Source organism: Sparus aurata, chromosome 23 (genome assembly GCF_900880675.1).
Source record: "Sparus aurata chromosome 23, fSpaAur1.1, whole genome shotgun sequence".
NCBI classification, from domain to species: domain Eukaryota; kingdom Metazoa; phylum Chordata; class Actinopteri; order Spariformes; family Sparidae; genus Sparus; species Sparus aurata.
The window spans coordinates 12828979-12844965 of NC_044209.1; the positions used below are offsets into that span (position 1 = coordinate 12828979).

Genomic DNA, 15987 nt, shown 5'->3' on the forward strand with positions numbered 1-15987 from the left:
TTTTAGCCACTGGTTCAGATTCTGTCAGCGTCTGACCAGTAAACAATCATTTGCCAATTTCACCAAACAGTGACTGAGATCCAAGTCAAATCCAGTTCCTCCCTGTGAGGAGGAGTCAATGCAAAACTCAGATGTCTTCCTCCTCTACTTATCTGACTGCAGAGAGGATGACAGAGATCAGTGGACACACAGTTTAACATGATGGACTATAGGACAGGACTGCTGCTGTTAACTGTCTGCTGGGCAGGTGAACATCTACACTTTTATTTCAAATATTTTCATTGTTGTTGAACAACAGTGGAACATAACTCATTAAATGTGTATCTTTTGTGCCTTGACAGGTGTTGATGGTCAGACTCTGACAGAATCTGAACCAGTGGTTAAAAGGCCTGGAGAATCTCACAGATTGACCTGTACAGCCTCTGGATTCACACTCAGCAGCCACCACATGAACTGGGTCAGACAGGCTTCTGGAAAAGGACTGGAGTGGATTGCCTGGGTTGAAAATGATAATGACAGGAAATTCTACTCTGAATCAGTCAAAGGCCGGTTTACTGGCTCCAGAGACAACAGCAGACAGCAGGTGTATCTGCAGATGAACAGTCTGAAGACTGAAGATTCTGCTGTTTATTATTGTGCTCGAGGCTCACAGTGACTGGAGTTGTTGAGCAGCTGTACAAAAACATACAGTGCTCAATTTTACTGGGCTAATGATCTTTCATCAAAAGATCTTTCACATTAAAATGTATTTCCCAAAATTACAAAGTGAACCGTAAACCAACGACAATAAGCATTTAAACTAATAATGGAATATCTTACTGTAATGATCAATCACTCACATAATGTATAATGATGAGACTGAACGCCGAAGTCATCTCACGTCAACTCGTTTACTTAGTGAAAACGAAACCTAATACATGCACCAATGCATAGCCTTATGGGTAGTGTAGTCTACCGATACACCTTCTTCTCTTAGCTAAGCAACATCTTTTTTTTCAGAATACATCTGTATTCTTTTATCAGAACATTAAACTCATTTCAAACCTTTTCTTTTATCAAATCATTGTCAACGCTTTTATGACATCAACTCATCAGATTCTTATCACATTTGTAACATTTGTAACATTTGTAAGTCAAGTCTCTCAGGAGCCTTGGAAACTCTGCCTGACTTGGTGGTGGCTTCAAAGGAGTTCCCAGTAGCTCTCAGTAGCGAGGGTTGCTTGTGACATGTGCGAAGCAGCTCTCTTCTGCAAATGGTCTGATTGTCTCTGAGGCCCATTGCCGGATACAACAGTCTCTGGATATCCGTGATGTGCAAAAGCCTCCTTCACAGCATGAACAGTAGCCTCAAATGATGTGACCTTGAGCTCAGCCACCTCTATGTATCGCGAGAAGTAGTCAATGATGAGCAAGTAGGTCTTGTTTAACCCACTCAAACAGGTCCATTCCGACCTTTTGCCAGGGCCTGCCTGCTTCTGTGTGAGAACGGCACCTATTCCGTATAGCCACTTTTGCCACCTGAGGTACAAGCTTTGACAGGTAGTTTGCCATGCCTATAAGGCGCCTGACGTCCTCCATACATGTAGGTTCAGGCATCTGTAGGATAGCTTTCACTTTGTTTGGATCTGGCTCACTTCCTTTTGAAGACACCTTGGCCCTCATTTACCAATCTAACATAGAAACCAGTGCAGATCCGAGCTCAGAAATCCTCTACGACAGGGTTCATGTGTGATTTAGAAGCGTTCGTATCTCATCGATCACAGCGTCAGAATGATATGAGGTTGTTAAACGTGGCGGCTGAAAACAAGCGTCATTTAAATATCACGCCCTTAAATGTTCTAAATTTAGAGGGTTTGCCCCTAGAGTTTACGACATGGAGATGCGTAATACGTCCAAGAAGAGGAACTTCTCCGACCTTGAAATTGAGACCATAACATCGCACGTACAATCAAACAAATTAGTTTTATTTGGCAGCCTGAAAAGTGGCATCAAAGGAAGTCAGAAGAATGCCATAGTCAAGCATTTTGGCTGTTTAGCCTGTATTTAAATTAATCACAGCCGCATGGTGCTGGAAAAACTTGCAACCTTGGAAAGTGTTTGTATTGAACCATGTTAATAGTTTAAATAATTAGACGGTTGCAGTCAGAGTTTATTTCTTTATTTAAATGATGTTTCAGAGCCAGGCACAAGTGGCGTTGTTCCGGCTTCGGCTGAAGAAACCGGTCTGGAGCCAGTTCCACAGAGCCAGTCGACTGTGAGCTGTGTGTGCGGGCGCGTGTCCTCCACCGCCCGTGCAGACACGTCATAATGTGTGTATGATAATCCATCGAGCCACTGATTGATTTCCCACCGACTTCCTTGTAGACAAATGCACATGACCGAGAGGAGGGTTAGCAAAGAGGAAAACAAACCGAACTTATACGATGGACAGATTTATACACCGATTGACACAATTTATGTGTCAATTTAGCTTGCAAGCTAAAGCAGTAAGTCTGTAAGTCCATGAACTGTATATTATTTTAAATAGTACAATTTTATGAAATAAATGTACGTTATTGACTTTACCTGTGATGCTTCACCTGAGCTGGCAGCTCCGCCCGCAATGCCGGCCCTGAGTCATTTCGTGCCCTAGGCAAGATTTTAGCCGGCGTCCCCTTGCAGCGCAGTCAATTTTACAATCAGGGTTTAATCATGTCAATACACTCACACAGAAACTATATGTATGTATTCAAGATTTTAAGTCAAAATTATCACACCAAATAAAAACTGAAGAAAGAAACAAGTGATAAAAATCGATATAAATAAGGCATTGTGCAAACATATTATCTCTCAGCCTCAGCAAGTGCCACCTCTTGCTTGTCAGCCGCTTTGCAAAACAACCTCCAACTCCTTCCATGTTGCCATGTGGGTATTGTGCTCCCGGCTATACTCATGAACCTTCAGCAAGTGGCTCGCATTTTTCCAGTCCTTTAGTCCTTCCTTATTAAGTCTGTATTCTTTTGGAGAAAACATTGAGCAGCAGAAGCAGTGCAAGCTACCATTTCTGTTTGAGTGCATCAGCCATCTTTTGATTTTTTCCTGATTGACTACGGATCTGTTACAAAAGTCATGTTGACACTCTCCCATCTTTGTTTTTGGGAAATGTGTAACTGCTTTTTTATTTGCATTGGGCCTCTGTGAACTAACTCTCATCTCACTTTGTCAGTTAGAAGAGATGTCCAGTCAGCCTTTAGTTCTGATGCTGTGTCACTCTGCTGTGCTGAGGTAGAGGGACAGGAGCACCTGATGCTGTGCCAATTTGCCCGTCCTTTTGGCGGCTCGGTCCGCGGTTTTAGACAGAGGCCGGCAAATTGGGGGTCTGTTTTGGTACACCGATTTTCCACCTCGGAGGGTACACTCATTTCCGCCTCGCCTGCTATCTAAAAACGAGGCAGCAATGTGCCGGCCTCTGCGTGAGGTGGGCGGAGGTGTCAATGACCTGCACTGTTGTGCGACCCACAGCCGGGGAGTTTTAAAACCAAGACAGAGCTGATCACAGCAGCCAGTCCATCAATTAATCCGCAGACTTTAAGATGAGCAACTGGACAGCCACTGAGATCCAGGAGATGCTTGCTCTCCTCGGTCTCTTTGGTTGTGTTAGCTTGTTGTTGTGTCGGCAAGCTAAGCTCGCTACTTTCAAATTAAAAGCCCCCCGCTAAGATCCCAGTTCTAAACTCCAATGGGGTGCAATGTAAAGCTCTTATTTTGAAGACAAATTCATTGTCAACTCTTCACAGCCGAACTTCGAGCTTCACGTCACGTCACATGTTTACGCCTACCTCAGGGGCGGCTTTTAGAAAAGGAGGAATATTACGCCTCAGTTTTAGAAAGACAGGCCGGCACATTGCCATCCTTACCTTGGAGCAAATGTGCCGCCTTTTCTATCTAAAAAGGGCTATAGACTAATAATGAACATGTGATGAGATTCATTCAACTTTATTGTCCTTGCAATGCAATTCAGTCTAACCAGAGTGCAAAAAGCCGTAAAGTTAAGTGTATATATATATATATATATATATATATATATATATATATATATTTCGACTATGAATGATATGGGAAAGCTAAGGTTTAGAGTATTGACAGTAATACGCTTTAACTGCACTTTAACACTGATGTACACTTTAACAAACATAAACTGTGACACAATAAACCAAAGGCTTACAGACCCTATTACAAAGGGGATGGAAAACTAATAGCATTTTAACTGACATACAAGCAGGAAAGACACCTGTAAAATAACACCTGAACAGGCCTAACGTTAACTTTCTAAACGTCCCTGATGAATTTAAGGTGGAGTAACATTAACACACGTCGACTCAGCTATTTATTGATTATTTAACGATGCTGCAATCCAAAGTAAGCTAGCAAGCTAACACTCTGCTCCAACAACGGTAACTACGAAGCATTAAACTATTAATTTCCTTTCGCTTCATCACATTGACGTTACTGTACCCGTATCTTCTTCACGTTTTTCTTCCTCTTCTTTCCTTCTATTCCTTCACTGGGTGCCGGATGATTTCAGTCTTTTGGACATTGTAATTCCGCTACAGTATCAATAACTCTCTGTGCGGTCAGATTCAGGCAGCTCGTCTCTCGACCCGCCCCCCTCACAGAGGGCAGGTGCAGTACAACGTTTGGAGAAATCAGGGTTCGATTATTTTCCCCTGTGATCTGCCTGTAACCTACATGACGTCATTTCAACACTTTTCTACTCGTACCCACAAACTTGAATTCGTGTTCACAGTGTTCGTAGTCGTAGAAATTAGAGTTGCACTCACAACTTTTAGATTCATACTCACATAAAAATAATCCTAACCCAAACAATTTCTCAGACTCGTATATGACAGTAGAATTTTGTGTACAACAATTTTATTGACATACAAATATTTAACATTACGAATACGAATGGTTAGAATCATGCACACATCTTTTTGATAGCTATCTTACTCCATAACTTTGTATTCCCTAGAAACAACGTTGGAGGTGAGGTTCACCCAGGGCGTCATGACCACCACTGCACTGGTTAAAGGAAGCAGAGAAGCTTTACAAAAACTCCACAGAACATTTGTTTCCAAAGACCTACAGGTGGCAGCAGAACATATGAAGTCAGTTGACACTAACTAAGGAGAGTATGACAGTGACTCTAAACACTACACACCTACACACATGCATAATATGAAAACAACAGCTGATGTTGTGGTTTGTGACTTCCTGTTTCTCAGTGTTTCATCTAACATGTGTTTTTTCTACAACAATGATGGTTTATAATGTTCTCATTATTAATGTTTAACAGCAGGTGATGAGGATATATTTGAACATTTACATGATATATCCAATATATGGATGGACCAACACATAAATACATCTTACTGGTGTGTGAATAAACATCACTGTTAAATAACTTCTTCATTATTAAAAACATGCAATAAAAATCTTCAAATGTATAACATAATATGATGATGTCATTCTTGTTTTGTCCAGAGGTGTGTGAGATGTGGTGTGTTTCTCTGTGAGGAGGAGTCGTCGATGCAAAACTCTGATCTCTTCATCTCTACATATGTGTTGCAGAGTGAAGGACAGAGACTGAATCACTGACAGACACACTGTAGACTGGACAGAGACAACTGGCTTTTACAATGATCACACCTGATTATTTGGTTGTTTTTCTCATCCTGTCTATTAACTGGGCAGGTAACATGGTAACAAAGACAACATGGCTGCATTGCAGTAACTAATGAGCTGTTTAACTGTCTACTGAGGGTCAAACACTGACTGAGTCTGAACCAGCAGTTAAAAGGCCTGAAGAATCCCACAGACTGACCTGCACATATTCAGGGTTTGGAGGCAATTACTGGAACGCTTGGATCAGACAGGCTGCTGGAAAAGGACTGGAGTGGGTTTCTACTATCAGTGATAGCAGTGGTAGCATCTACTACTCTGAGTCAGTCAAAGGCCGGTTTACCATCTCCAGAGACAACAGCAGACAGCAGGTGTATCTGCAGATGAACAGTCTGAAGACTGAAGATTCTGCTGTTTATCATTGTGCTCGAGAGACACAGTGACTGGAGTTGTTGAGCAGCTGTACAAAAACCTGCAGAACTCATCTTTACTGGACTGAAAGAGCCCAAGGATGAAGTACTTTATATCATGCATAATTACATCATAATTTTTTATCTGTTCCTGCGAAATATTGACAGCAAACATTAAATGAAACAAAACACAATAAAGATCATTTGTTAATAAAACGTCCAAAGACAGCACAGTAAAGTGGTCACTAGAAAATAAAACATTTCTACAATTTCAGAGACAATAATGTCTCTAAAATTCGTGGAATTTAAATGAGTCATAATATAAAGGTGACAAATATTTTTACAGTCTCTTTCATAAAATCACTAGAGGGCAGTCAGTGACAAGTTTGTCTCTCCTCTGTTACTTAAAGGAGACTCTGTGTTGTCATTGATATTAACTGACAGTAGAGTTGCGATGCTGGAGGATGTAGTGGAGCTCTGTGTTCACAGCATTGTCTTCAGACCTTCTTGCTCTGTGGGCGAACTATAGAGACTCCATCAGGGGGTCAGTGATGGTTTTGAGGTGAGACAGAACAAGGCGCTCAAAGGACTTCATTACCAAAGAGGTCAGAAGTAGATGGAGAGACACAATCAGGACTGGTTTCTTTGTGGGGGTTCTGTTTCTTAAAGAGTCTGTTGACATCCCTCTTCAGGATGGAGAGAGTTGTCATTGTGGTGGGGGAAAAGGGTGCAGAGGTGGGCCATGGTGGAAAAGCAGGTGCTCCTGCCGAGGTCGGGGAGGGGGAGATCCTGGGCTGGAGCTCATGAAGGGTGTCACAGGGATGGTGGTGGTTTATAGTTTGTGATCTTCCTGAGTCTACTCCAGACAGTGGCAGCAGAGTCATTGGCTGAGAACTGATGTTGGAGTTTCTCAGAGTACTGTCATTTAGCTTCTCTCACCACCTTGCTAAACTTGTACTTTGACTCTTTAAAACTGTCTTTGTCCCCACTCCTAAATATGTCTTCAGCCTTTATTGTTATAACTTCAGCCACTGTTATAGCTCACCCTGGTGCATGATGGTACACCACAGCCCTCACAGAAGCTGATGTATGAATGTACAGTCACTGGGTTTTCAGTTGATGAAAAATGATTCCAGAACAAAAGAACAATGCTGTAAGATCACTGTCATATTGTTGCACCAGCCAATGTGGATGTAAAAACAGATTCCCTTGAAGGAAAGAGTCATGTACAATAAACAATCATTCACCAGTTTCACCAAACAGTAACTGCGATCCAAGTCAAATCCAGTTACTCCCTGTGAGGATGAGTCAATGCAAAACTCAGATGTCTTCCTCCTCTACTTATCTGACTGCAGAGAGGATGACAGAGAACAGTGGACACACAGTTTAACATGATGGACTATAGGACAGGACTGCTGCTGTTAACTGTCTGCTGGGCAGGTGAACGTCTACACTGATCTGAATTTTTAGACAACTTTTATTTGTGCTGCCAAGCCAATGACAATGACTTTCTGTCTCAACAGGTGTTGATGGTCAGGCTCTGACAGAATCTGAACCAGTGGTTAAAAGGCCTGGAGAATCTCACAGATTGACCTGTACAGCCTCTGGATTCACATTCAGCAGCTACAATGTGAACTGGATCAGACAGGCTCCTGGAAAAGGACTGGAGTGGATTGCCTTCACTTATTCTGATGACAGCGGCCAATTCTACTCTGAGTCAGTCAAAGGCCGGTTTACCATCTCCAGAGACAACAGCAGACAGCAGGTGTATCTGCAGATGAACAGTCTGAAGACTGAAGATTCTGCTGTTTATTATTGTGCTCGAGACTCACAGTGACTGGAGTTGTTGAGCAGCTGTACAAAAACCTACAGAAGTCATCTTTACTAGGTTGAAAGAGCCAAAGCATTAAGTATTTATATCATGATTTTAAATCTGTTCCTGAGAAACATTTATAGTAAATGTTAAATGAAATAAAACACAATAAGAATATTTGTTGATAAAAGACCTGCAGAACAGCACAACAATGTGTCACTGAAATAAAACTACTACAAAATTTAGAGACAATAATGTCTCTAAATTTTGTGGAGTCTAAATGAGTCATGATGTAAAGATGAAAAATAATGTTACAGTTTCTTTCATAAAATCTCTAGAGGGCAGTCAGTGACAAGTTTGTCTCTCCTCTGTTACTTAAAGGAGACTCTGTGTTCTCATTAATATTAACTGACTGACTCTCAACACTCAGATGTAGTTTTTGCATTTTGTCTCACAGGTTTCAGTTCCTGAGCAGCCGATTTCCTCTCGAGCAGTGGGGGTTCTAGACCAGTTTTAATAGGGGGGCCAGAATGGGGCCAGCTATTTGTTAGGGGGCACATACAACCCAGAAAAAAAGATAAATCCCTCATTCAGATAAAACAGTGTTTACAATTTCAGCAATTTTGATTGGGTAGTAAACTGCTGAGACACTTTATTTCTGCCTTTCCCTTCAAAACAAAATCATTGCAAGAAATCTGTCATAGTATTATTGATGCAGACTCCCTGTCGGGGGGGGGGGGGCACAGGGGGGGTCCAGACTCGGAGTTACGGGGGCACTGGCCCCTGTTGCCTCCCCCCCTAGAACCGCCCCTGCTCTCGAGGCTCCAAGTTTCTCTGTATGTCTTCCATTGTCTGCTGACACTGAAATGATTAAAGATCTTTCATGCCAACCAGCAGCATCAGACAGAAGTTTTCATACTGTTTACATGATGCTGTCTGCTGTCACTTTGCTGCAAATACAGGAAGAACACTAAGTGATCAAATGATGCAATAACAACAAGCTGTTCTTACATTTGAAGTTAATCTTAAATGTGAATGTCAAGAAAACAGCTCACATCATATTTAAAGTGTTTTAATGATTTGAAAACATGCTGAACACACTGTAAACATGGCTTATAGAAAGCAACATTCTTGGTGGTTTCTCCTTTTGTTTCCATGACACATCATCATTAATATTGTAATGCTGATTTTAAAGAATATGTTTTCCATTATCTATGGTTCATGTAATATTCACAGTAAGAATAGTTGTGATAATCATTTACAGTTGTTTTATTTCTGTAAAAACAGGGACATTTTCAAAATGTTCCAGTTGAGTGTGTAATGAAATGAAAATATCATGTGTAAAGCAGAGGTGATTTCCAGGCATGTTTTCACTCTGCAGATATAATAACAGTCAACAGACTCTTCTATTGGCTCCAGTCAGACCAACATTGATGCTTCATATGTTTGATTATATGCAAACTCAGTGAGCTTCCTTGTTACTCAGCTATAAAAACTTCCCATCAGGCTGTCAGTGGAGTTCACAGCACGTCACTTTCAACATCAACCATGTTTTCTGTAGCTCTGCTGCTGCTGTTGGCAGCTGGATGTGAGTCTCTCTGGATTTGTCAAAGTCAACAGTTCTTCTTTTGCAGTTTAACTTGATCATTTGTTCCAAAACATTTTGGTTTTTTTAACAGGTGTGAAGTGTGAACAGTTGACACAGCCAGCCTCTGTGACTGTGCAGCCAGGTCAACGTCTGACCATCACCTGTCAGGTCTCTTATTCTGTTGGCAGCTACTACACACACTGGATCAGACAGCCTGCAGGGAAAGGACTGGAGTGGATTGGGAGTGAACGTGTTGGACAAAACACATACTACAAAGATTCCCTGAAGAACAAGTTCAGTATCAGCTCAGACACTTCCAGCAACATAGTGACTCTTAATGGACAGAATGTGCAGTCTGAAGACACTGCTGTGTATTACTGTGCCAGAAGAGACACAGTGAGAGACAATAATAGGAGAGTCAAACAAAAACTACTTCCTCTATTTACCACCACTGGAAACATTCACTTGTCTCAGTACAATGCTTCTTGCAATACTGATTGTGATGTCAGTCATTTCATCAATAAGGTTGCACCCTACACAGATATAAAAAATTCTAGTGATGCATCTTTTTTTTTTTTTTTTTAAATTCCAAACAATGTTTACAGAAGATCTTATAAGACAATTTCCTGAATATATCCTCAGAATAAGTGTAGTGAAACCGTGTCAATATCTTTCATAACGGCATGCATAAAGGTCATGCACATGTATGTATGCAGAAAAACATGACATAAACACTTACTTATTCAGAAAAAATCTTCATCTCATCAGTTGTATTGTTTTATATCAGGTATTACAGTATCTCCCATTTCCGACACTGCTGTTTGTCCATTCATTCATAAACATGAACAACATTTAACTTTTGTTTTTTGTTGGACAGATTCCATTCAGATAATCAGCAAAACTCAGTCCAGATTAAAATTTCAATCATTCAATCATCAAGAAAAAGGGGTTTGTTGCTTTAGTTTAGTTTATTGAGAATTGATTGTGTCTCTCTGGCAATTGGCATAAAATTGAAACAAACCTTATAGTATAATGAGAAATCAAAAATAAACATGAGTCGGACTATATTGGATAAACACATTTGAAATTGTATAATTATGTATATGTTATATTTAAAAAGGATGAAAGGGTCTCTCAAGGAACTGAGAAATTGTAGATCATGATCGTCTACATAAAGAATGTTTTATGTGCCTGAGTACTGAGTGCAGCAGAGTTCCGCAGCTCAAGGGTGAAAATGTATGATTATTACTCCATGGAAATGCAATCAAAGTTCATATGTGTCTTGTGTTCCAGTTTATAACAGTTATTATCGAGAGCGGACAGGGAAAAGAACGGAACTGAGTATTTCTAACCGCACTCGGTAATTGACTCTCAGGGCTTCCCCACAAGAGGTAGCTGCGGCAGGAGAGTGGTGAGTTGTGTTCACTTCACAATAGCAGTCTGGCAAGCTAGCAGAGGTTTGATGCCTCAAACTATGTGCTGGGACCCTATTTGTACTGTTGTTGAAGTTTGGTGTTGTTCTGAGCATTATTTGTGGCTTTTTGATGGCGGTTTCATCTTGGAGGCATATACTGCAGTGTATTGTTATCGTGCGGTCTTTTTCTGAGGCTGCTAAAACTACGTAAGCTAGCATCTGCAAACTTGATCTCTCGGGGGGGGGAGGGGGGGTCTTACTCGGTGTCACGGTGTGTTTGACCATGGATTAAATTTACATCGGAATATCCCTTTAATAATATCATGATGGCCCTTGGTTGTCACAGTAAAAAGTCTGGAAACATGTGCAGACTGGAGACAGAGACGATGCAAACAGTGTCCAAGAGTTTGGAAACTGTGTTGGAGACATACACAGCTTTTGCTAGCTGTTAGACATTAGCTACATGGTAGTTACTGTAACAACACGTACAAACAAACTAACATTATTCAGACACACTAACCATTCTGAAATGTCCTGCTGCAGCCGCAGACTCTGTACTTCTTCAGGAGCCTCTCCTTCTGGGTCCAATTCTGGGTCAAACTGGTATGGTTGAACGAAAGCATCTCCATGAGCCATAGCGATACATATATACATCCACCATAACATTAGCGCATGCTACCGCTAGCGTAAGAGGCATTGTCTTCCTGCATATCGAATACAATGTTGTTGGACCTCTGACAGCTGTGTGAAATTGATAAAAAACAGTATAATATGGGACCTTTAAATAAGAAAACCATAATATTCTCTGAATAAGATGACTCCCTTCAGTCAATAAACATCTTTTTTTTTCCAGCATTGTTAGGAGGAGTCAATGCAAATCTTGAACTCTTCCATCTTTATTTATCCCTCTGCAAACTGAAGACAAACCAAACCACCAGCAAAACATGCAACATGTTTTCACTATGTCTTTAACTGCATTTCTGATACTATCACTGGCCTCTGGTGAATACATGCTTCTGACCTCTTTACTTTCTATGTCAAGGTTTCTGTTTGGCTCCATTCTGATCAAACTGCTTTTCTCTCCAGGTGTTTGGACTCAGACTCTGACCGAGTCTGAACAGGTGGTGAAGCAGCATGGAGAATCCCACAGAGTTACCTGAACATATGCAGGAATGTCAGATGGTATTTCTGATATCAGTTGGATCAGACAAGCTGAAGAAAAAGGACTGGAGTGGGTTTCTCACATTTCTGCTCCAAGTGGTAGCACTAAACTTTATTCCACATCCACAGCGCAGAATCGCTTCACCATCTCCAGAGACAACAGCAGACAGTAGGTGTAGCTGCAGATGAACAGTCTGAAGACTGAAGATTCTGCTGTTTATTATTGTGCTCGACAGCCACAGTGACACAGGAAGGAGCAACACTGTACAAAAACTTAACATGTCAAAACAATTCAAAACTTTACTTTCTGCTTTTTGACAATTACTGAAATAAACTTCAGTTCAAGAAAATCAACCCAATCAAAGAACCATCATCTCAGTAAAACTGCTTGATTTAGAAAAAAATATTATATCTCTGGTCTTTTTAGATCTCTGCTTATATTCTACTACTAATATTCTCTTTATGTCAGTGTGTTTCCATTGGACTTGTTAAAGTTCTGTAAAGATTAAAAAAACGGAATCGTAAAAATCATTAAAATCATATGAACATTGTCTTACATGTGTGTCAAAATGAATTTTCACAATGCAACTCAAGCTGTGACTCTTTTTAACAGGACAGTTGATGCTCCTTTTATATCCTGTCAGTGTCCTTCTCTATGCAAAGTGAACTTCCTCACAGTCTGCTATAAAGACTTGATATCATGCTGTCAGCTGCAGCAGAAGAAGAGAAGCTCCCATCAGATCACCTTCAATACCAACCATGTTCTCTGTAGCTCTGCTGCTGCTGCTGGCTGCTGGATCCTGTGAGTCTCACTGAGGCAGAGACACTGACAGTATGATCACAGCACACTGACTGTTCACTCTTATTACACTCATTCAGTATTCAACATGTTTTCCTCCACAGGTGTGAAGTGTGAACAGCTGACACAGCCAGCCTCTGTGTGCAGCCAGGTCAACGTCTGACCATCACCTGTCAGGTCTCTTATTCTGTTAGCAGCTATGCTACAGCTTGGATCGGACAGCCTGCAGGGAAAGGACTGGAGTGGATGGGTGATGACACACAAGTCAAAGATTCACTAAAGAACAAATTCAGTATCAGCTCAGACTCTTCCAGCAACACAGTGACTCTAAATGGACAGAATGTGCAGTCTGAAGACACTGCTGTGTATTACTGTGCCAGACAGCCACAATAACACAAACCATCAGTAGACCTGAACAAAAACCCCTCAGTGCCTGAACACTTGTAACATGAAGCCACCAAAGGAGGAGCCCTCAGACCACTAATGATTTCAACACCAGTTCACTTTTACAGTAAAGAGAGAAAGAGTCCACAGATTTACAAGAGAGGATCTTAATTCAATGTGATAGCGACAACTTAAAAAATTGGACTTCATAAGGTGTGATACAATATTTTACAAAGTTAAAAACAAATAACACTTTTATACATTTTTATACATAATAAAGTCAAGTAATGAAATACATTCTGGAAGTTAGTTTGATTAAATCAAATATCATTTAAAAAAGCTGCTTCCATCAGTTAATCAGGAGTCTTCAGCTAATGTCATTGAGTCTACAAACTACAAAACATGGAGCTTTCATAACAAACCAAAGTGTGTTTGTCAGTGATTAAAGTTTCATCCTCTATTTTAATGAGATGAAAAGAAAAGCCTGAATATTTAGTTTTCATCTTGATTCATTTAAATATACTTTTGTCAGGTGATTTACTGTCATCAGTATGTAAATTAGTCTCCTTGTGCGTTTCGCCTCATAAGGACGTGAAGTTTTTGTCAGTGAGAGGACAGAAGAGCTCACATCAGTTCAGCTTCAACATCAACCATGTTCTCTGTAGCTCTGCTGCTGCTGCTGGCTGCTGGATCCTGTGAGGAGCTTTCAGTGGATTCACACTAATAAACACATTAGAAACACTGAATAGTCAGATGGATGATGGAGATAATGTTGATTTGTGTTTCCACAGGTGTGAACAGTATTGATCTCATCCAGCCAGACTCAAAGGTTGTGCAGCCTGGACAGTCTTTGACCATCACCTGTCAGGTCTCTGGTTATTCTTTGACTGATAGCAGCTATGCAACAGGTTGGATCAGACAGTGTGAAGGAAAACCAATGGACTGGATTTCTCATCAGTGGGGTGGAGGTACCCTTCGTCAAAATGATGCTCTGAAGAACAAGTTCAGCTACAGCAGAGACACTTCTGCTAGAACAGTGACTCTAACAGGACAGAATCTGCAGCCTGAGGACACAGCTGTTTATTACTGTGTACGTCAGCCCACAGTGATACAAACCACCAACAGACCTGCACAAATACCCAGAGACCATGTGACTCAAGCACACACATGTTGTAAAATGCTAACATTATAGACAGTGCTGTCTGAGGAGTTTATATACATGAATCGTATCCAATTCACTGAATTATTCTTCCAATGTTTTGTTTCTGGTAGATGGAAGAGTTGATAATTTTAATGGTTGATCTGAGTTTTCAGTCAAGACGTGAGGTATCTGGACGGCAACACATTCTGGACTTTAATTCAATTCAGTTTAAATTTAACCTGTTCCTCCTCCTTGTGTGAGTTAAGGAATGTAGATTGAACAGTGCTTACAGCTCCAAGGGACCTTGGAGCAAGCATTCAGCTGTGTGTGTGTCAAAGGTTAGCAGGAGACAAGGCCACTATAGGGACTAAAACGGAGCCTGACTCCTATGTCAGATGGAGGAAGATATCTAAACGTGTGCATCTCCAGAAAAGGATAGAGGGATCCTTTAGGTAATTTTGGCATACAAGACCTAAGGAGTGACAGTCCTGATTTAGTCATTTATGGGAGATGAGCAGGGAGATAGACACACTCCTTTTCTAGTTGATTGGACAGATGGACACTCAACCCACCACACTGACCAATCAGAAGTAGGCAGGTACAGCCCAAGGGACTATAAGAAGGCTCACACAATTAGAGATAGGGGGTGGTACTTGGTAGATATCCTAAGATCGAAGGTTCGATAGGATTTCCTGACAGGGCAGAGAGCGAAGCATTTTGGCCTGTATGAGATCTGAGATCTGTTTCAACAAAGACTGCTCTATCATTCCACCCAGCCTTGCCTCCGCAGAATTCTTTTATCATCAAACTACACGCTGACACCTTTGAGGAAGAGAGCTCAGATACTACACAAGACTTAGAGAAACTTGAATTTCCCTCAACACAAGATGCATGTGAAATGTTTAATTCATTTGTTTTCATGTAACTCATTGCCTTTAAAAGATGGAAAAACGTTTCGTAACTTAACATCAGTTTAACCCTCATGTTGTGTTCGTTTCATGTTAAACAATCTTGTGTTCCCGGTCAAAAATGACCGTTCCATTTTAAACTCATCATAAATACTGTATAATACATATATTATCACTACTTGTTATGTTAGATCTTTTTATCAACTTCAGTTCTTGTGAACATTACAAGTTTTGAACTTCTATTTGTTATTTATGGCCTGTTTACCTCACTGATCTGAGCGTATACATCTTGAATTCGAGTTTTAAAAAGCATCATTTCTGGGTTATTTTGACTATAAAAAATAATCAGATGAAACATAGTATATTGTTTATCACAGACTACTTAGGGTCAAAGTTACCAAGGACATTTGTTTTGAAACCATTTAATTTTTTTATACAGTCACATAAAGTAGTCGTGTTCCCAGTCAAAGGGTTAGGTGGGTCTCAGGTGGGGATGAATAACAGGATAAGTTCCCATTCTTTGACCTGAATGTGACAGCAGCCTCAGCATGGCCATCCTCTTCATCAATGGATTCCTCCCCATCAGTTAATTCTTGGTCTGGATTATATTCTGTGTCGTCTTCATATTCTGACACTTCCTCCTCTAATCCATCCTCACTGTCAGTTTCCTGGCCTCTCTCCTCCTCACCAGTGTGGTGATCACATATG

The 15987-nt window shown here is 40.8% G+C and overlaps 1 pseudogene and 4 gene segments (V, D, J or C); all 5 read left to right on the plus strand.

The window, feature by feature from the left end:
* Positions 1-198: 198 nt before the first annotated feature.
* Positions 199-6878, plus strand: LOC115575172 (immunoglobulin heavy variable 3-30-3-like). The segment is given in 3 exon segments: positions 199-247; positions 342-631; positions 6741-6878. Coding segments are annotated over 3 exon segments (477 nt in total).
* A 584-nt stretch (positions 6879-7462) lies between these two features.
* Positions 7463-7893, plus strand: LOC115576132 (immunoglobulin heavy variable 3-33-like; the record flags this gene model as incomplete). The annotated part of the segment is given in 2 exon segments: positions 7463-7511; positions 7595-7893. Coding segments are annotated over 2 exon segments (348 nt in total), but the record flags the coding sequence as incomplete, so codon positions are not given.
* Positions 7894-9432: 1539 nt separating this feature from the next.
* LOC115575173 (Ig heavy chain V region 5A-like) lies at positions 9433-12046 on the plus strand. The segment is given in 4 exon segments: positions 9433-9472; positions 9564-9868; positions 10848-10863; positions 11973-12046. Coding segments are annotated over 4 exon segments (435 nt in total).
* A 747-nt stretch (positions 12047-12793) lies between these two features.
* Positions 12794-13224, plus strand: LOC115576151 (immunoglobulin heavy variable 3-23-like; annotated as a pseudogene).
* A 631-nt stretch (positions 13225-13855) lies between these two features.
* Positions 13856-14422, plus strand: LOC115575174 (Ig heavy chain V region MC101-like). The segment is given in 2 exon segments: positions 13856-13925; positions 14022-14422. Coding segments are annotated over 2 exon segments (444 nt in total).
* The last annotated feature ends 1565 nt before the right edge of the window (positions 14423-15987 follow it).